The sequence below is a fragment of the Hypanus sabinus genome, chromosome 4 (genome assembly GCF_030144855.1).
Source record: "Hypanus sabinus isolate sHypSab1 chromosome 4, sHypSab1.hap1, whole genome shotgun sequence".
Taxonomy (NCBI): Eukaryota; Metazoa; Chordata; class Chondrichthyes; order Myliobatiformes; family Dasyatidae; genus Hypanus; species Hypanus sabinus.
Window position 1 is genome coordinate 83,874,963 of NC_082709.1, and position 20,654 is coordinate 83,895,616.

At 45.2% G+C, this 20,654-nt stretch overlaps 1 protein-coding gene across 5 annotated transcripts in view; it reads left to right on the forward strand.

Moving 5' to 3' along the window:
• LOC132392954 (anion exchange protein 3-like) overlaps nucleotides 1-20,654 on the forward strand; it is a 183,181-nt gene that overhangs the window by 111,380 nt on the left and 51,147 nt on the right. For 4 of the 5 annotated variants that reach the window (XR_009511696.1, XM_059967578.1, XM_059967577.1 and 1 more), the window contains exons 11-15: nucleotides 1,656-1,764; nucleotides 3,236-3,420; nucleotides 5,029-5,248; nucleotides 12,411-12,623; nucleotides 18,932-19,080. Coding sequence is in view for 4 of the 5 variants with exons in the window: in XM_059967578.1 (XP_059823561.1) it covers nucleotides 1,656-1,764; nucleotides 3,236-3,420; nucleotides 5,029-5,248; nucleotides 12,411-12,623; nucleotides 18,932-19,080 (876 nt within the window). In the remaining variant the exon portion in view is untranslated. The remainder of the gene's footprint in view (nucleotides 1-1,655; nucleotides 1,765-3,235; nucleotides 3,421-5,028; nucleotides 5,249-12,410; nucleotides 12,624-18,931; nucleotides 19,081-20,654) is intronic. The other variant, XM_059967580.1, reaches the window with a different exon arrangement.

Consider the following 20,654-nt stretch of genomic DNA (forward strand, 5'->3'; position numbering starts at 1 on the left):
TCCTCATTGAGGAATCAGAAGTGGAAAGAGTGAGCAATTTCAAGTTCCTGTGTGTCAATATCTCTGAGGACCTAACCTAGACACAACATATTTCATTAGGAGTTTGAGTATGTAACCAAAGACCCTTACAAATTTCTACAGATGTACCTGCCAAAGCATTCTAACTGGCTGCATCAGCATCTAGTATGGGGTGGCGGGGGTGGGGGGGGGGGAGAAAACTACTGCAGATGATCGAAGTAGTTGCTGAGAGTTGTAAACTTAAGTCAGTTCCAACATGCGCACTGACCTCCGTAGTATGCAGGACATCTTCAAGGAGCGGTGCCTCAAAAAGGTGGCATCTATTATTAAGGACCTCCATCAGCCAGAACATACCCTCTTCTTATTGCTACAGTCAGGAAGGAGGTACAAAAGCTTGAAGGCACACACTCACCGTGTTTTGTCATGCACCCATCCACTCCAGCTTCCAAGGTTCATTAACTCCCCAGGAGTATGGATGGCTGGTGGAGCCCCTTTAAATATTCAGGACCATCCTGCTAATTGGCAATCAGGTTTTGGGCGCCAAGGATTGAACATTTAAGGAACACCTGAACTGCGTTTCGGTGTTCAATCGTAAGCCTACTCGTGATTTCGTCTAATGTTTGTTTTGTGCTTCGATTCTCGACCCAGTTTGAAGTTGTCCCTTGATCTTAGCCTCGGGATGCTCCAGTATTTGGGTACAAACCATCCACATCAAGGATTCTCGTTGCACAAGGTTCCTTCCCCTCTGCCATCTGATTTCTGAATGGACCTTGAGCTCATGAATACCACCTCGCTGCTTTTTTATTTATATTTTTGGATGAAATAAATGTAGCTATTTATTATATATACTTGCCATACTTCACAGTTTTCTCTCTATTATATTGCTGCCACAAAGTTTACAAATTTCACGACGTATGCCAGTGATATTAAACCTGATTCTAGTTAGAGGTTTTTCAGCAAATTTCCCGTCCCAATTAAACAGCACGGTGTCCTAAATAAACAAAGGGAATCCCAGTGATTTTCTCAATTAGTGTTTGTTCTTTATGAGTTGTCCCAAATAAACGGCTGCTCCCTTAACTCCCAATTAACCAGAATCCACGTACTGTATATAGTTTTTTTTTGCTTGTAGAGATACAGCAAGGAATATGCCCTTCCGGTCCTTTGAGCTGCACCAGCCAGCAATCCCTTGATTTAATCCCAGACCAAACATGGGTAATTTATAATGACCAATTAACCTGCCATCCGGCATGTATTTGGACTGTGGGGCGAAACCGGAGCACCTGGAGGAAACCCATGGAGTCATGGGGAGAACGTACAAATTCGTTACAGGCAGTGGTGGGAATTGAAGTTGATAGCTGGTACTGTAAAGTGCTGTGCTGACCACGAAGCCACTGTGCCACTATATATATATATGTACTATATATATAGTTCTATATGTGCATGTTTTATTGAACAATTTGTCCTCTTTTATTCATTGGTTAGTTGTCAGTCTTTGCTTATGTATAGTTTTTTCATAAATTCCATTGTATTTCTTTATTTTCCTGTAAATGCATGCAAGAAAATGTATTTCAAGGTGATATATATTCACTTCACTGAAACCATTGTGTAATCTGTCACAACTCTCTCCTTGTCTCCAGAAGAACCTGAAGCGTCCACTGCACAACAGCGAGAAGCACAAAACCAAGTCGGAAATGAAACTGCTGAAACAGATTCCAGAGAATGCAGAGGCCACAGTTGTCCTCGTTGGTACGTCTCACCAACCCTGAAGGAGCAATGGCTGATCCTTAGCTTAGTCCCTCCAGTGCAGCTCAGAGTCCCAACCAATATGGTTTGAATCCATAGACATTAAGATAATTGTTATAGTTATACAATAACACAAAATATTCTGCAGATGCTGCAAATCCATTGTAACACACACAAAATGCTAGAGGAACTCAGTCGGTCAGACCATTGTCCAGAGAATTTTGATAAATTATCACAAACATCGCTACTATAACTTCCACCATTTTGTTCATACCCTGGATGCATTGAATCAGGACCAGAGGACTTGTCCACCTTCAGGTTCACTAGTTTGCTCATCACCACGTTTATAGTAACAGTGACCTTACGGAGGTCCTCACCTCCCACTGCATCCATGAAACCTCTCTTTGGCATGTTAGACCTATCCTCTGCCATGAAGACCAACACAAAATAGTCATTCAAGGTCTCGGCTGTTTCCACATTACTCAATATTAATTTCCTCCTCTCATCATTCAAGTAACCTATATTCCACTTTATATCATTATAAAAATCTTTGCTATCTGTTTTTTACACTTTGTGCTAATTTTCATTCATAATCTACTTTACCTTCCCTTTCAATCCATAAAGCCACAAGACATTGGAGCAGAATTAGGCCTTTTGGCCCATCAAGTCTTCTCCACCATTGTAGCTATTGGATGCAATCATGATATTTAAAAGCCATTTACACAGACACTTGACCTGGCAAGGCATGGAAGGTTACGGCCATAATGTGGGCAAATGAAACTAGTGTAGATAGGCAAAAGGGTTGGCATGAATGTTGTGGGCTGAATGGCCTGGATCTGTGGTTTAAGACCCTATTACTGTACATAGTCCCATAATACATCCTCCCAGGGTAAGTGTCCAACAACAGGACTCTTTACTGAATATATGTGAAAGGTGAAAGGTTTCAAACCCTGTCTGAGCATGTGAAGGGCCTGACCCTCAACTTCCAATTACACTTCAGCCCCTCACTCCTAAATTTCGATCACCTCGTAGAGGGGTTGGGCTGCTTGGAGGATCTCCTGGTCAGCCTGGTCATGGGCCTGGCCAGCTGGACATTCATGGGGCTAGGTGGCAGGCAGTCAAGTGCTTTGCCCCAGTCAACTCCCTGTTCCTCTCCCAGGATTGGGTCTGTATCTGGGTGTCCCTGGAGAGGGAGCACATGGTGTCCTTGAGTACAGTGGGGGAGTTCTGGGAATAGTTGGCACCATAGGGGCTTGAGTGAGTTCTGGATAGAGAAGACTGTGTTCAAGACTGCAAGTAGTGTGAATGGTGGCACGCTGTGGTATTGTAATAATATGGTGCTATTATCGCTGAATAACTTCCTTTGGAAAAGAGAAGCGAAGGCAAGTAGTATTCTGTTCCTCAAGATTTTTAGCATCTGCAGAACCTTTAGTGTCTCCATGATGAAAGGTTCCTCTTTCCTCTATCTCTGCAGGGACTCTGGCCTTCCTGGAGCAGCCCACCATGGCCTTTGTTCGTCTCAGTGAAAGTGTGTTACTGGAGTCGGTTTTAGAAGTCTCTGTCCCTGTTCGTTTCATCTTTGTCCTACTAGGACCGGCCCAGTCCAGCATGGACTACCATGAGATTGGACGCAGCATCTCCACCCTGATGTCTGACAAGGTAAATCTCTTAGCCTGCTTTTGAATGGCATCCTATTCTAGGGCAAGTATCAGAGTTGTCGAATAGAGGGTCATAGAGGGAACCTTTGAGCCGGCTGGTGATGTAGTGGCAACAGCACTGGACTTTGAAGTGAGTGGTCCCATCCGTGCTGAGTGAAGCATGAGCTAGCAAATTGGCCTGGTTTAAAAAAAACAGATAAATGACAGATAAGCGGCAAAGTTGTCATCCTATGCACCATATGGCATGGAGAGAAGCAATAACAGAGAGCTTTTGTGAATAATTAATATATATAATGTAAATATCTAATCAGCCAATTATCAACTCAATGCATAAAAGCATGTAGACTTGGTCAAGAGGTTCAGTTGATGTTCAGACTAAACATCAGAAGAAATGTGATTTGGCTGTGAAATGATTGTTGGTGCCAGACAAGGTGGTTTGAGTAACTCAGAAATGGCTGATTTGGATTTTCATGCACAACAGTCTCTAAAACAGGGGTTCCCAACTTTTAATGGTATGGGTCCATGGCATAAAAAAGGTTGGAAACCCTTGCTCTAAAGTTCACAGAGAATGGTGCAGAAAACAAAAAAATTCCAGTGAGTGGCAGTTCTGTGGGTGAAAATGCCTCGTTAATGAGAGAGGTCAGAGGAGAATGGCCAGACTGGCTCAAGCTGACAATAGAGTTACAACAGTGGTGTGCAGAAGAACATCTCTGAACATACAACACATCGAACCTTGGAGTGGATGGGCTTCAGCAGCAGAAGACCATGACCATACACTCAGTGGCCACTTTATTAGGTAAGACGTTGGTGAGGCTTAGTTTGGAGTATAGTGTACAGTTCTGATCACCTACCCACAGGAAAGATACCAATAAGATTGAAAGAGTACAGAGAAAATTTACAAGAATGTTGCTGGTAACAGGACCTGAGTTATAGAGAAAGGTTGCATAGGTTAAGACTATTCCCCGGAGTGGAGATGAATGGGAGAGATTTGACAGAGAAATACAAAATTATGAGGGTAAATTAGTGGGGTAAATACAAGCAGGCTTTTTCCACCGGTTAGGTGACACTACAACTAAAAGTCATAGGTTAAAGGTTTAAGATGAAAAGCGTAAGGGGAACTTGAGGGAGAACGCCTTCACTCAGAGGGTGGTGAGAGTGTGGAGTGAGCTGCCAGTGGAAGTGGTGGACGTGGGTTTGATTTCAATATTTATGAAATCTGGATAAGTACTTGGATGGGAGGGGTATGGAGGGCAGTCCAGTAGAGGGTCAATGGGATTAGGCAGAACAATAGTTTGGCATGGACTGGATGGGCCGAATGGCTTGTTTCTGTGCTGTGGTGTTCTATCTATGACTATGACACAAAGCCACTGTCCTGGCATAGCTGGAAAGAATTCACATGGATTCCAGGGTTTACCTGCAGAACAAACTTCCTCTTTTCTGAAAGCTGACCTCAACAGGGGAATCACTCGGCCAAGAACAACTCACACAAGCAAGGAATTTCAATCCCCGGTATATATAACAATGGAGAAATCTAAATTGTCAACAGATTTTAGCACTTTCAGTGGAGTTTTTGTTAATGTTGAGAGAACATCGTTGTCTACTCCGCTAGGACTTCCATGAAGCTGCCTACATGGCTGATGACCGTCAGGATCTCCTGAATGCCATTAACGAGTTTCTGGACTGCAGCATTGTCATCCCACCACTTGAGCTGGAAGGCAAGGACCTCCTCCGGTCTGTTACTGCCTTTCAGAAGGAGATGCTGAGAAAGAGGAAAGCGAGAGAGCACAAGAAGTCGATAAAGAAGGAGGAATCGCTGTTGAACATTAAAGGTGAGGTGTAACAGCTGCCAGAGAGTTCTTAACAAAGTGACCCTTTGAATTGGATATCTTAGCACGTAGAACATAGAAAATTATAGCAAAGTACAGACCCTACAGCTCAAGGTGTTGTGCCGACATTTTAAGCTACCCCAAGATCAATCTAACCCTTCATTCCCAATAGCCGTCTATTTTTCTATCATCCATGTGCCGATCTAAGAGTCTATTAAATGTCCCAAATGTATTTGCTCTACCACCACCCCAAAAGTATGACTCAGGCACCCTCCCTCTCTGTGTATATATAAAAAAAGCCTCTGACTTTCCTCCAATTTCTTCCAATCACTTTAACATTATGTCCTTTCATATTAGTCATTTCTGCCTTGGGAAAAGGTTTCTGTCTATCAACTCGATTTATGCCTCATCATCTTCTACACCTCTATTGAATTACCTTTCATCTTCCTTCATTCTAAAGAGAAAAGCCCTATATTGCTCACCCTATCCTGGTGAACCTCCTCTGCACTCTCTCTAAAGCTTCCATGTGAACTCCCACTGCACTGTCCCCTCACATATTCCTGGGGTCAGATACAAGGTGGAGCTGTTCTGATTGAGCTGGGAGAAATCAAGGGAAACTGCAAATTGAAGTTTGCCAGATGTATTGGAGAAAGTGCAGAGGGTCTCCTGAACATCTGAGTGAGTGGCTGTTTTGTTGCAGAGGCTCCTTTTGGTTTTCCCACCTGTTTGGACTGCATAGTTTCTCACTATAGCCACTGACAACTTGCCAGGTAGCCGTTTCACTCTGAAAGCAGGGAGAGAAACACCATGTTCCCCCACTAACATCGGGACAACACCTCCTTTCCTTGCCTTGTCATGTTTCTCTGTCGGTGTGGGTGCAGGAGCGTTTTGGATATATTGACCTTTCACGGCCAGGGAACTCTTCGAGACCGATGGAGCCTTTCCCAGCATTGGAATCTCTGGTGCTTTGTCAAAAGGGACTGTTGAGTCCGGGCTGCCTTCCTACTGCACCAGCAATGGAAGATTTCTCTTCCACCCTGCTACTTAAGCAGCACAAGCTGGTCTAGACCATATACAACGTGCTCCATCTCTTCTCAGGACCTCAGATCCTTAAGGCTGCCAGACCGATGGGATCTGCTCATGCCGCAAGAGTGGCTGAACTGCCTAAAGTTCCAAAGTTTTCCAACTAGGAACACTACTCTCTCAAGGACTTTATCAGCGGGCACTGCTGCCTATATTTTAGAAGTGATTATTCTATCTGTTTCTTATTTCGGACTGCAGCGCCATCATGCCGGATCAGTACCCTGGGAAGCTCAGACCTCTAGGGAACTATATAAGGGTGGGTGTCTCGCTGTCCCTGGACAATGTCCTGTTTCGATCAGTGGAAGATGAACATGGGGTATAGTGTATTTTGCGCACTGTAATAGCTCTGGAACCCTGCTCAGAGACCATGGAAGACTTGGTTTTAGCCTCTGAGAAAGAGTTTGGGAAGGCGCTGTTCTACCTGAGGTCCAACGAGTTGTTTCTCAGTGGGTAGATCACAGTTAAAGATGTGCTGGTGACCACTCCCATGCAATGCATCGTCCTCAGACACATCGAGCCCTTTATTCCCATTGAGGTCCTCCTTCCCCACCTAGCCCTCTTGGGACAAGCAAGTTCAGAGCTCACTGCCATCAGACATAAATTTAAGGGACACAACCTCTGCAGCCTAATCACTTTACAATGCCAGCTGTTTATTCAGCAGGCATGGGACGAGGATACTGAAGGTCTGTAAACTGTCTGGCACAAAGGGGTAGACTACCAGGTGTACTAGAGTTCTGAGTGCCCATGGTGCCATGCACGTGGGGAGGTGGGGCACTTTTGGAGGGAATGACTTAACCCACTGCCAAAGGATTCCACCTCTGGCACCATTTCCCCCGATGCCTCTGCCCTCACCCCAATCCCCGCCCTGTGGTTCAGGTGGGGGAATCTGAGGCTGCATGTAGCGTTAGTGTGGGGTGGAACAGGGAGGAGACTCCATGGGGCAGGAAGGCCAAGCAGCAGTTCAAACACCCAAGGAAGAAGGACCCTGAGAATGAGGATCTCATGCCTGTCCCTTTACCTTGAACTGAGAAATCCTCTTGTCCTGAACATCAGCCGGAGACTGAGAGAAGTGCATGGGTCGACAGGGTGATGGAAATGGAGGGCACCACTGCATTGGTAGTACCTGCATGCTCCTAAAGCCTGAAGAGGAGAAGGATCTCTTCTCTCAATAGAGGAGGGTGTAGACATCGGGGAGTCACCGGAGGGGTGGAAATCCCTGTGGATGTCAACCCCAAGCCTGAGGACCTAGATGTGGCCACGAGCCCTGTGGTGGGAAGAGTGTGCACAAGAAGGTGATGTTGCCCCTGGTCTGGCAACTGGAGTTCCCACCAGGACGTATTAGTTAGTGCCTCTTTACACTTGATAAAGATGGGAGTGGTAACCAGCCCCTCTCACTCTCAGGATCTGCCTCCCGATGAACCCCTGGAACCGGGTCCATCTTGGGCCTGGTTCCTGAGATGAGAGATGTACTCTCCATGCCAACCCAATCAACCCTTGGCTCCCAAGAAATTCCTGGGGACAATTCCCTCTGTCGTTGTTCCTGGAGGTTGGGCTTAGGTGAAGCTGGAGTGGGAAGGTGGGAGCAAGGTACCTGCTGTGCAGTGTTGGTTAGAAGTGCTTCTGTCTGCTAATACACACTCTGGTCTCCAGAGTGACCCAACATCAAAAAGAAGTTAAAGGAGCTAGCAGGCTCCTTCGATTTGGTGGACATCTGGTAGAACCTTCTTTCTGACACTAGTGCCTTCTCAAGAAGATCTAGAGGGGAAGGTTCTTGTATTGACTGCCTCTATATCTCTTGGGCACACGCCTCTTGCATGTCAGCATCCTCTATACATCCGGTGTCGAGCTTGGACCATCACCTCATGTGGATGGAGTTCCCTTCTCTGACTCACAGGTGGGGTCCGGGCATGGGCATTCCAGAATGAGTCAATTCTAGGATTCGTTCTAGGTCTTCTGGGAGAGATAGGAGGAGTTTTGCTCCCAACGCTATGGTGGGATGTGGGCAAAGCCAACATCTGGTTTCTGTGTTGGGAGTACACTAGGGGGTTGACAGCTGGGGCTCTGAGATGGAGTGGCTTGAAAGAGAGCTGCTTGACTTCAAGTCCCATCCTGGTCTGACCACTGGAGACCCACAGTTGTGGCAGGATACCAGGAAAAGAAGGGTGTGCTGAGGGATCTGCAGCTTCTGTGGTCCTGAAGTGCATACACAAGGTCACAAATCCAAATGCTGCAGGATTTGGACTGTGGGTCACCCTTCTACTTATTGGAGATGTGGCAGCGAGCCTGGAAGCAAGTGGTGGAGTTACTAGCAGCTAATGACTTTTCCAGTGTGGATCCTGATTGAATCTACAGGGAAGTCCACTCCTTCTACAGCTCCTTGTTCTCGCCAGACCTATCAAGTACAGACACTTACAGTGAGGTCTGGGAGGATTTGCCAGTGGTCAGTCCAGAGGAAGTAAAGTGGCTTGACACTCTCCTGACTTGAGCTGAGCTGTCTACAGCCCTTCAACAACTCCAGAAGGGCAAGTCCTCTGACCTAGATGGCCTGAGTTCTTTCAGACTTTCTGGGATGTCCTTGTGATGACTGTAGTCTTGTCTTGGGAGAGATGCTTTCATGGCAGAAAGCTATCATGGTCCTGTTGTTTTGGAAGGGAGATCTCTGTCTACTACAGAACTGGCATCCAGTCTCTCTCTTGTGTGCAAGATCTTCACCTGAGCATTGGCCAACCATCTTGGCATTGGTGCAGGTGATCCATCCTGATCAATTCCACCCAGTGCCAGACCGCTCCATTCAGGAGAAGACATTTGACTGGGTTGACCAGTTTCCTGGTGGGCATTTAGGCTCAGACTACACTTTGTAACCCGGGTTCGGCTCTTGTACTCTGCTGCAGAGTGACTCATTAAGGTCAATGGATCATTGACCATTCCCTTTCGAAGAGGAGTACATCAGGGATATCCTATGTCCAGCTAGTTGTATGCCAACTTTGTAGAACCATTCCTGTGTCATCTTTGCAGGAGGTTGACTGGTCTGGTTCTGCATGCGTTGGTCATCCTCTCATCTTACGCCAATGACGTGCTCCTGATGGTAGTTAACACAGAAATGTGCCTGGACCATTGGGCACCATAGGGGATTAAATGCTATCCTTGATGAGGATAGGAATGTGTTAGTTTAATGTATATTGGTTATGATATGTCTGGTCTTTTATAATTCGATTGTACTTTAGTGTAGTAGTTTGAATTTGTAATAAAAGATTTTTTTTTAAAGGGTCAGGCACAGAGTGAAGCTATTTCTAACTGACCTGTTAAATACTTGCAAACACTGAGAGTGAATTATCTGGGTCACAGCAAATTATAGTGCTCAAGCAGGTCCTTCGGCCCTCCAAGTCATTACTGACCAGCATCCACCCTTCTATTGCTAATCTTCACAAATCCCAACTTTATTCTCACCGAATTCCTCTCACTCCCCCAGATTCTACACTTCACCTGCACACTAAGGGGCACTTTACAGTGGCCAATTAACTTTTCTACCCATATGTCCTTGAGGTGAAACGGGAGCATCTGGAGGATACCCGCGACTTCACAGGTAGATAGGACTAGGCAGAAGACCTAGCCATCATGAACCAAAGAGCCTTTCTTTATGCTGTAGTGCTCTGTGACTCTATGACTGTAACAACTGGAATTGTTTTATTATTGTCGCATGTACCGAGATACAGTGAAAAGCTTGACTTGCACACTGTTCATACAGGTCAATTCATTACACAGTATATTGCGGTTGTAAAAGGTAAAATAATAACAGGGTGCAGTTTAAAGTGTTACAGCTACAGAGAAAGTGCAGTACAGACAGACAATAAAGTGCAAGTTCTTGATTGTGAAGGTAGATTGTGAGATCAAGAATCCATTTTATTGAACTAAGGAAGTACTTAACTGTCTTATAACAGCAAGATCGAAGTGGTCCTTGAGCCTGGTGGTAAATTCTTTTAGGCTTTTGTATCTTCTACCCAAATGGGAGAAGTGAGAATGTCCAGGGTGGGAGGGCTCTTTGATTATGCTGGCTGCTTTACTGAGACAGCGAGAAGTGTAGACAGAGTCCATGGAAGGGAGTCTGATTTCTGTGATGTGCTGAGCTGTGTCCACAACTCTGTGGTCAAATGCAGAGCCGTTACCATACCAAGCCATCATGCATCCAGACAGGATGCTTTCTAAGGTGCATCAATAGAAATTGGCAAGAGTTGACAGGGACATGCCAAATTTCTTTAGCCTCCGAGGATGTAGAGGCGTTGATGTGCTTTCTTGGCTGTGGCGTCCACGTGGTTGGACCAGGACAAGCTGTTGGTGATGTTCACACCTAGGAACCTGAAGCTCTCAACCTTCTTGACCTCAACACATTGATGTAGACAGGAGCATGTGCACTCCCTGCCTTCCTGAAATCAAAGACCCGCTCTTTTGTTTTGCTGACATTCTGGTTGTCTTGCAAAGCTTGTCTTGCAAAGCTTGTCTTGCATACTGTTCATACAGATCGGAATCATTGCATCATGCAATGAGCTAGAACAATGTGACAGAATAACAGAAAGAAGAATGAAGTGTAACAGCTACAGAGAAAGTGCAGTGCAGATAGGCAATAAGGTGCAAACTCAAAGCAGGCAGAGCTGGAGGTCAGGATAGAGCCAAGTCCTTGGCACTGTACGGTAGTAGCTCTGTAGCTGTGGATCTGCAGAGCTGAGTGGATTTTTAGCAGAGGGAGTCACTGGATCACCTCAGAACACTGCCCCATCTGCATGGCGCATTGAGCTTTCTAAAGCAACAAACATAATGGACAGTCTACAAGACGAGCTCTTACGTTCCATTTTGCCCTGGAAAAAACTTTCTGGCTATCCACTTGATCCATACCTCTTATCATCTTGTGCACTTCTATCAAGTTACCTCTCATCCCTCCTTGCTACATGGAGAAAAGCCCCACCTCACTCAACCTATTCTGACAAGATATACTCTCTAATCCAGGTAGCATCCTGGTAAATCTCCTCTATGCTCTCCAAAGCTTCCATATCCTTCCTGTAATGAGGTGACCAGAATAGTCCAAGTGTGGTCCAATCAGGGTTTTATAGAGCTGCAGCATTACCTCACGGCTCTTGAATTCAATCCACCGACTAATAAAAACCAACGCTCCACACCAACCTGTAGGCAACTTTGAAGGTTAAATGGATGTGGATCCCAAGATCCTTCTGTTCCTCCACACTACTAGGAATCCTGCCATTAACTCAGTATTCTGCCTTCAAATTCATTCTCCCAAAATGAATCACTTAATACTTTTCCAGGTTGAACTCCATCTGCCACTTCTCAGCCCAGTTCTGCATTCTGTCAATATCCTGTTGTAACCTATGACAAACTTCTACACGATCCACTACACCGGTATTATTTATTTCTTTTCAGTTCTGTTATACCTATTTACATTTTCAATTTGATTATTATTATTTTATATTATTTGCACATTTTGTCTTCTTTTGCACATTGGTTATCTTTATTTGTTTGTGTATAGTCTTTCATTAATTTATTGTATTTCATTATTTTCCTGTGAATGCCTGCAAGAAAATGAATCTCAAGGTAATATATCGTGACATATATGTACTTGATAATTTATTGTGACTGACTTCACTTTGAAGTTACTCCGTGCGTGATCCTGTAAATTACCCCATCAGTTACCCCATGAGTTACCATGTAAATTATCTCATGAATTACCCCATCAGTTACCCTATGAGTTATCATGTAATTTGCCCTGTGAGTTACTCCATCAGTTACCCCATGAGTTGTCATGTGATTTAGCACATGAATTAGCCCATCAGTTACCCTGTGAATTATTTCATGAATTATCCATTGAGTTACCCTGTATATTATTCCATTGGATAGTCTGTGATTTACTCCATGAGTTAACCTATCAATTACCCCATAAATTATCTTGAGAATTACCCCACTATTATCCCATGAGTTACCCCACTATTACCCGATAAGTTACCCCATTGATTACCCTGTGACTTTCCCACTGTTACCCCAGGAGCTACCCTGAGCCATTCTTTGCTTCCTCCCCCAGAAGCATGCGAAGATGTGAAGGAGGAAGAAGTTGAGGACGACCCGCTGAAGAGGACGAACCGGCTATTTGGAGGCCTGATCCGGGACATCAGGCGGAGGTATCCCAAGTACCTGAGTGACGTCCGGGATGCCTTCAACTGTCAGTGCCTGGCCGCTGTCATCTTCATCTACTTTGCTGCCCTGTCTCCTGCCATCACCTTCGGGGGGCTGCTCGGTAACTTCCTCTTCCCACTCCGGTGGAAAATTTATTTAGCGATACAGCGCGGAGTAGGCCCTTCTGCCCTTTGCCCCAACAAACCCCGACAATCCTGATTTAACCCTATCTTAATCACGGGACAATTTACAATCACCAGTTAACCTTCCCAGTTCGTCTTTGGACTGTGGGAGGAAACCGGAGCTCCCAGGAAAACCCACACATTCCACGGGGAGGACGTACAGACACTCCTTATAGATGATGTGGGAATTTAACAATGCCCAAAATTCACCATTCTCCCTCCCTCCCTGGTCCTTACTCAGTAACTCCTTCCTCCCACTTCAGAGGAAAATGCACCACTTTCCCTTCCCTCCCACCCTCATTCCCCTCCTTTCCCTTCCCCTTTCCCTCCCTTCCTCAACTCTCCTCCCCATTCCCTCTTCTTTGTTCCTTCCTTCTCCCTCCTTCCCTCTTTTATCTCGCCATCTCCACTTCCTCCTCACCCTCTCTTCCATTACTCTCTCCCACCCATCCCTCTCTTACTCCTCACTCCACCCCTCCTCCTACCCTCCTCTTCCCCTCCCCTTTACTTTCTCCCATTCTCCCTCTACTTCCCCCACTCCTTCCACTTCCTCCATCCTCTCTTCCCTTCTTCCCTCCTTCTTTCTCTGTCCTCTCTTCCTCTCTCCTCAACCTCCTAGCTCCCTCCTCTCCTCCCTGCTCCTTCCTTTCCCTCTCTCATTTCTCTGTCCTCTGACCCTCCGTCACTCCCACAGACGTGTCAATGCTCCCTCCTCCTCCCATCTTACTTCTCCTCCCATTCTCCCTCAAATTCCTCCCTCCTCTCCTTCTCAACTCCTCAAAACCATTGGCCCACCCTCAATACCCTTCCCCACATCATCAGTTCCTCATTCAATGTCTTATCCAAAAAAAAATTTGCCTGGGTTGATTTTACATAAAACATAACATAGAAGAGTACAACACAGTACCGGCCCCTTGGCCTATAATGTTCTCCCAATCTTTGAAGCTACTCTAAGATCAACCTAACCTTTCCCTCCCACATATCTCTCCATTTTGCTTACATCCCGTATGGATTTCTAATGTATTTGCCTCCACCGCCAACCCTGGCATGGCATTCCCTGCACACACCACCCTATGTGTAAAACGAACACTATCTCTAACATCATCCCTACACTTTCCTCCAATCACCTTAAAATTTTGCCCCCTCATATTTGCCATTTCCACTCTGGGACAAGGTCTCTTATCATCTTGTACTCTGCTATCAAGTCACCTCTCACCGTCTTTCGCTCCATAGAGAATTGCCCAGGTTCACTCAATCTTTCCCCATAAGACATGCTCTCTAATCCAGGCAGCATCATACTAAATCTCCACTGCACCTGCTCTTTTCCCTACACTTGCCAGCCAGTGTACTGGGCACAGTTCTGGTCAGCACATTACAAGAGGAACACTCCTACACTGCAGAGGGTGCAGAGAGATTTATGGGGATGATGCTAGGACTGGGATCAAAAGAGGGAAGGACTGGATAAACTGGGGTTGTTTTCTTAGGAATGAAGGAGGTGACTTATTTGAGATTAGAAACTATCAGAGGCCCAGTGAATGTAAGGTTTTATAAGGTATTGGTCAGATCATATATAGAGTATTATGAGTTCCAATGAAGGGTCTTGACCCAAAACATCAACTCTTTATTCCTTTGCAAAGATGGTGCCAGACTTTCTGAGTCCCTACAGCATTTTGTACGTGTTTCTGTGGATTTCCAGCATCTGTAGAATTTCTTATGTTTAGAGTATTGTGAGCAGTTTTGGGCTCCATGTCTAAGAAAGAATTTGCTGCCATTGAAGTGGGTTCAGAGGAGGTTCGTGAGAATGATCCCAGGAATGAAAGAGTTAACGTATGAGGAAATGCTTAGTAGCTTTGGGCCTGGACCTACTGGAGTTTAGAATAATGGGATGATCTCATTGAAACCTATTGAATATTGAAAGGCATAGACAGAGAGGATATGGTGAGGATGTTTTCAATAGTAGGGGAGTCTAGGACCAGAGGGCACAGACTCAGAATAGAAGGATGTCCCTTTAAAGATTCAAAAGACATTGATTATCAAAGTATGTATGCAGTGTACAACCCCGAGATTCGTCTTCCCACAGACAGCCACAAGGAAACGGCATGGAACCTGATCAAAGAAGCCAGAGATGAGGAGGAATTTCTTTAGCCCACGGGTGGTGAACCTGTGAAATTCATTGCCACAAGTGGCTGTGGAGGAAAAATTATTGTGTTACTGAAAGCGTGGGAAGAAGCAGGAGGATAAATTTGGGATTGAAAGGGAAAATAAATTGGCCATAGTTGAATGGCAGAGCAGCCTTGATTGGCTGAATATCCTATGTTCCATGATCTATGGGTAAGTAGAAAGTTATATTTCATTGGTAGTGTTGTGGGTAGGAACAGTATTTGGGGCGCACTTGAAGTCTGATGACCTGCAGAATCAGAATCAGGTTTATTCTCACTGACATGTGTTGTTTTGTGGCAGCAGTGCAGTGTGTACAAATAACTATAGGTTGCAGGAAGAAATATAAGGGTTAAATAAAAAGTACAAAAAGAAAGCAAAAAGTGAGGAAATGTTCATGGGTTCATTGGCCATTCAAAAATGTTATGGTGGAGAAGAGATTGTTCCTAAAATATTGATCGGGTATCTGCTGGCTCCAATACCTCCTTCCTGATGGTAATAATGAGATGAGGACGTGCAGTGGATGGTGAGGGTCCTTAATGACGGATGCCAAAGCCACCTTCCTGAGCCTAGAGGCCTGATGGAGCTGGCCAGGTTTAATGTAGCTTTTCTCAATCCTGTCCATACCAGATGGTGATGCAATCGGTCGGAATGCTCTCCACCATACATGTATAGAAATCTGCTAGAGTCTTTGGTGAAATGCCAAATCAAACTCGCAAGGATACAAGATGGAAGGTGTGATTGTATTGGACCTCTGTTTTAATGGGCCAGCATGCGAAGGTCCAAATGATCTCCATGTGACCTATAGCATCTCCACAATTTGATAAACTACCCAGGGGTAGCTACTTGGTTTCAGCTAGACATGCTCAATCCCAGAACAAGGTCAATTAAACCATTCTCAATCCCATAGCAATATCCTAGCGAAGTCTCCCTCTTCAACTCTATGTCCACATTCCCATTGTAAAGTTGGATGGAGTGTGTGTGTGGGGGGGTGGAAAACAGGTAATTCCATGAGAAACGAGGGAGAAGGAACATCTGTTGTCGGAGGAGACTACATTCGAGAGGGCAGAGGAAACCCCAAGATGGACACTATGCTTAGAGTCAGTAGTGGAAGAAATTGGAAAATTCTGACAGAAATGTAAGAGAGGACAGTTTATTAGACCATAATACATAAGTGAAGAATTTGGCCCATAGAGTATGCTCCGCCATTCTTTCATGGCTGATTTGTTATCCCTCTCAACCCCATTCTTCTGCCTTCTCCCCATAACCTTTGACACTCTGACTAATCAACAACCCATCAATCTCCACTTTATATACAGCCAGGACTTGACCTCCACAGTCATTTGTGCAATGAATTCCACAGATACACCATCCTCTGGCTAACGAATGCCCTCCTTATCTCTGTTTTGAAGGGATGTGCTTATATTGTGAGGCTGTGCCCTCTGGTCCTAGACTCCCCGACTATAGGAAACATCTATTAATGGATTGTTATCTGTTGTTGGAGGAGAACCCAGGAAGGACACTATGCTCGGAGTCAGTGGGAGAAATTGGAAAATGCTGATGTCAGAGAGGAAAGATTATAGAGAAATTACACAGAGGAGAGGGATTAGTGGGATTTCCCTGGGACTGAATGGAATGAATGTCCTCTTATCAGCCCATCGGGTCCGCTCCACCATTCCATCATGGCTGATCCCGAATCCCATTCACCTGCATTCTCACTATTTCTCTTGATGACCCGACTAATTAGGAATTCAATCCTCTTGTGCCATTGGCCAGCATGGATATGATGGACCAAAAGGTCTCACCTAGACCACGTATGGTTCAATTTCAGGGGAACCTGAGGGGGGACTTCTTCACTCGGAGGTGATGAGAGTGTGGAGTGAGCTGTCAGTGCAAGTAGTGGATGTGGGTTTGATTGCAACAATTAAACGAAGTCTGGATAAATAAATTTAGATCCAGACTTATTGATCACATGTACTGTACATCAAAACATACAGTTGTTTGTGTTAACAAACTGCCACACACATACTGGGGTCAGCACACAAGTGTCGCCACACGTTCCAGCGCCAACATAACATGGCAGAACAAGACAAAACACAACCAGCGACAAAAGAACAACATCAGAACAAAACAACACACACAAAATGCTGGAGAAACTCAGCAGGTCAGGCAGTGTCTATGGAAATGAATGAACAGTCAACATTTCAGTCTGAGACCCTTCATTAAGACTGGAAAGGGAGGGGGAAAATGCCAGAGTAAAAAGTGGGGCAGAGGAAGGTAAGGGCCAGGTGAGGAAGGAATCTGACAGGAGAGTAGAGTAGTCCATCGGAGAAAGGGAAGGAGGATTGGACCCAGGGGGAGGTGATAGGCAGGTGAGAAGAGGTGAGGCCAGAGTAGGAATCGAAGAAGAGGAGAGGGGAAGGGATATTTTTTACTGGGAGGAGAAATCTATATTCACACCATCAGGTTGGAGGCTACCCAGATGGAAACTATCCTGAGAGTGGCCTCATTGTGGCACAAGAGGATGCCATGGATCAACATGTTGGAACAAGACGCAGCCTCAGAATAGAGGGGCAGTCTTTTAGAACAGAGTTGAGAAGTAATTTCTTTAGCCAGATTGTGGTGAATCTGTGAAATTCATTGCCACAGGCAGCTGTGGAGATCAAGTCTTTATGTGTATTTAAGGCAGAGGCTGATAGATTCTTGATTGGTCAGGGCATGAAGGGATACAGGGAGAAGGCAGGAGACTGGGGATGTGAGGAAAAGCGCATTGAAATGGTAGAACAGACTCAATGGGCCAAATGGGCTAATTCTGCTCCTACATCATCTGGTCTTATGAGTCGGAATTGAAATGTTTGGTCAAGAGACATTTCCACTTTTGGCGTACGGAGCAGAGGCGCTCAACAAAGTGCTCCCCCAAAATTACAACGGGTCTCACCATTGTAGAGGAGGCTGCATCAGGAGCATCAGACACAATAGCTTTGCAGGTGAAGTGTTGCCTCACCTGGAAGGACTGTTTGGGGCCCTGAATGGAGGTGAGGGAAGAACAGGTATAGCTCTTAGGCTGCTTGCCAGGAAGGATGAATGGACAAGGGAATCATGGAGGGGGTGATCCCTGTGGAAAGCAGGGTATAAAGATATGTTTGGTGTTAAGATCCCTTTAAGGATGACAAAAGTTGCAGAGGATGGTGTGTTGGATGCTCATGGGGTGGTAGGTAAGGACAAGAGAAACTATCACTCTTAAGGCAGTGGGAAGATGGGTGAGTGTGGGTGTTCAGAAAATGGACGAGATGTGGGTGAGTCACCATCAGTGGCGGAGGAAGGAAAACCCCATTCTTTGAATAAGGAAGACATCTCTGATGTCCAGGAAAGGAAAGCCACATCCTGGGAACAGATGTGGTGGAGATGAAGGAATTAAGAAAAGGGAATAACATTCTTACAGGAGATAGGGTGGGAAGGGGTATAGACAAGATAACGATGGGAATCAGTAGGGTTATAAAAGATGTTGGACAGCAATTTGTCTCCAGAGATGGAGACAGAGAGATTGAAGGAGGTGTCAAAATAAGCCTTTTTCCTCCCCCACAACCACACACATGGAAAGTCCTCTAACAGGCCAGGCATGGTCCATGGATGGGTGGTATATGGAGGGTATGGGCTAGGAATGGGTCAATGCAAATAGGCAGAATAATAGCTTGAATGGAGTAGATTGGCCAAAAAGTCTGTTTCTGTGCTGTAGTGTTAATAACTCTACTGTTTGCCCAAAGGTTAAAGATCTTGGGTCAAGGGAGAAATGTTTAAGGGGTACCTGAGAGGGATCTTTTTCAGTCTGTCAGTGGATGTGGGTTTGATTTGCATATTTAAGAGAAGTTTGGATAGATTTGTGGGTGGGAAGGGTAGAGAGGGTTGTGGTCCTGGTGCAGATCAATGGAACTAGGTGTAATTACAGTTTGGCATAGATTAGATGGACTGAAGGGCCCGTTTCTGTGTTGTAGCACTCTATAACTATGACTTGAGAGAGGGCAGCAGTCTCTATGAGATACCGGCTTTACAATAATCTCTCTTAATGATAGGACTCCACCATCTTTTCCAGGTACAAAGACAGAGGGTCTGATCGGGGTGTCGGAGTTGATCGTCTCAACGTCAGCAATGGGCATCTTCTTCTCCCTGTTCGGAGCTCAGCCACTTCTGGTGATTGGCTTCACGGGTCCGCTGCTGGTGTTTGAGGAAGCGTTTTACAATGTAAGGGCGATGCAAAGTTCGGTCACACACAGGCGCGTCTGTGGAGGGGGGAAGTAAATGGTCGATGACCTTCCTGGGAGAAGTCAGAAATGCAGCAAGGTTCCAGGGAGGGCAAAGAGGACAACAGGGGATGTCTGTGACGGGGTGGAGAGCAGGTAAGACTGGTGGGGCTGTTTCCAGAGCGAGGAGTGGTGGTTAACAACCCCATGGTGCTGCTGCCTACAAAGAGATGGTGGTTCAGGATCAAGGATCAACTTTCTTTGCCGTATTTATTTACACATATTAGGAAATTGCCGTTGTGTGTTGGTCAGGGCGCGACATGCAATGTCCGTGGTAGGGGTTAATGCAAAGCTATTACAACTCAAGGCATCGAAGTTCAGAATTCAATTCCGGCAACCGCTGTAAGAAATTTAGTGTGTTCTTCCTCTGTGCAGGTGGGTTTCCTCCAGGTGCTTCCGTTTCCTCCCACAGTCCAAATACGTACCAGTCAGTAGGCTGATTGGCCATTGTAAATTGTCCTGTGATTAGGCTAGGGTTAAGTTGGTGGTTTGCTGGGCAGTACAGCTTGGTGGGCTGGATGAGCCTGTTCTGCACTATTGCCTAAATCAATAAGTAAACAAAATTTATAAACAACACAGAAACAGGCCCTTCAGCCCATCTAATCTATGTCAAGAAGGAGTGGATTGGGACAATTTGTTTTATGGGAAGGAAGTAATAGAGAAATGGAGGTCATTTAAAGTTTTGAGGGTACAGAATCTTTATGTTCCTGTTAGGTTGAAAGGAAAGGTTAAAAGTTTGAGAGTGCCATGGTTTTCAAGGGATATTGGAAACTTAGTTCGGTAAAAGAGGGAGATCTATAATAAATATAGGCAGCATGGAGTATATAAGGTGCTCAAGGAATATAAAGAATGTAAAAAGAACCTTAAAGAAATTAGAAAAGCTAAAAGAAGATACGAGGTTGCTTTGGCAAGTAAGGTGAAAATAAATCCGAAGGGTTTCTACAGTTATATTAATAGCAAAAGGATGGTGAGGGATAAAATTGGTCCCTTAGAGAATCAGAGTGGACAGCTACATGTGGAGCAGAAAGAGATGGGGGAGATTTTGAACAATTTCTTTTCTTCGGTATTCACTAAGGAGAAGGATATTGAATTGTGTAAGGTAAGGGAAACAAGTAGGGAAGTTATGGGAACTATGACAATTAAGGAGGAGAAAGTACTGGCACTTTTAAGGAATATAAAAGTGGATAAATCTCCGGGTCCTGACAGTATATTCCCTAGGACCTTGAGGGAAGTTGGTGTTGAAATAGCAGGGGCTCTGACAGAAATATTTCAAATGTCATTAGAAACAGGGATGGTGCCAGAGGATTGGTGTATTGCTCATGTGGTCCCATTGTTTAAAAAGGGTTCTAAGAGTAAACCTAGCAATTATAGGCCTGTCAGTTTGACGTCACTGGTGGGTAAATTGATGGAAAGTATTCTTACAGTGGTATATATAATTATCTGCATAGACAGGGTCTGATTAGAAAGTCAGCATGGATTTGTGTGTGGAAGGTCACGTTTGACAAATCTTATTGA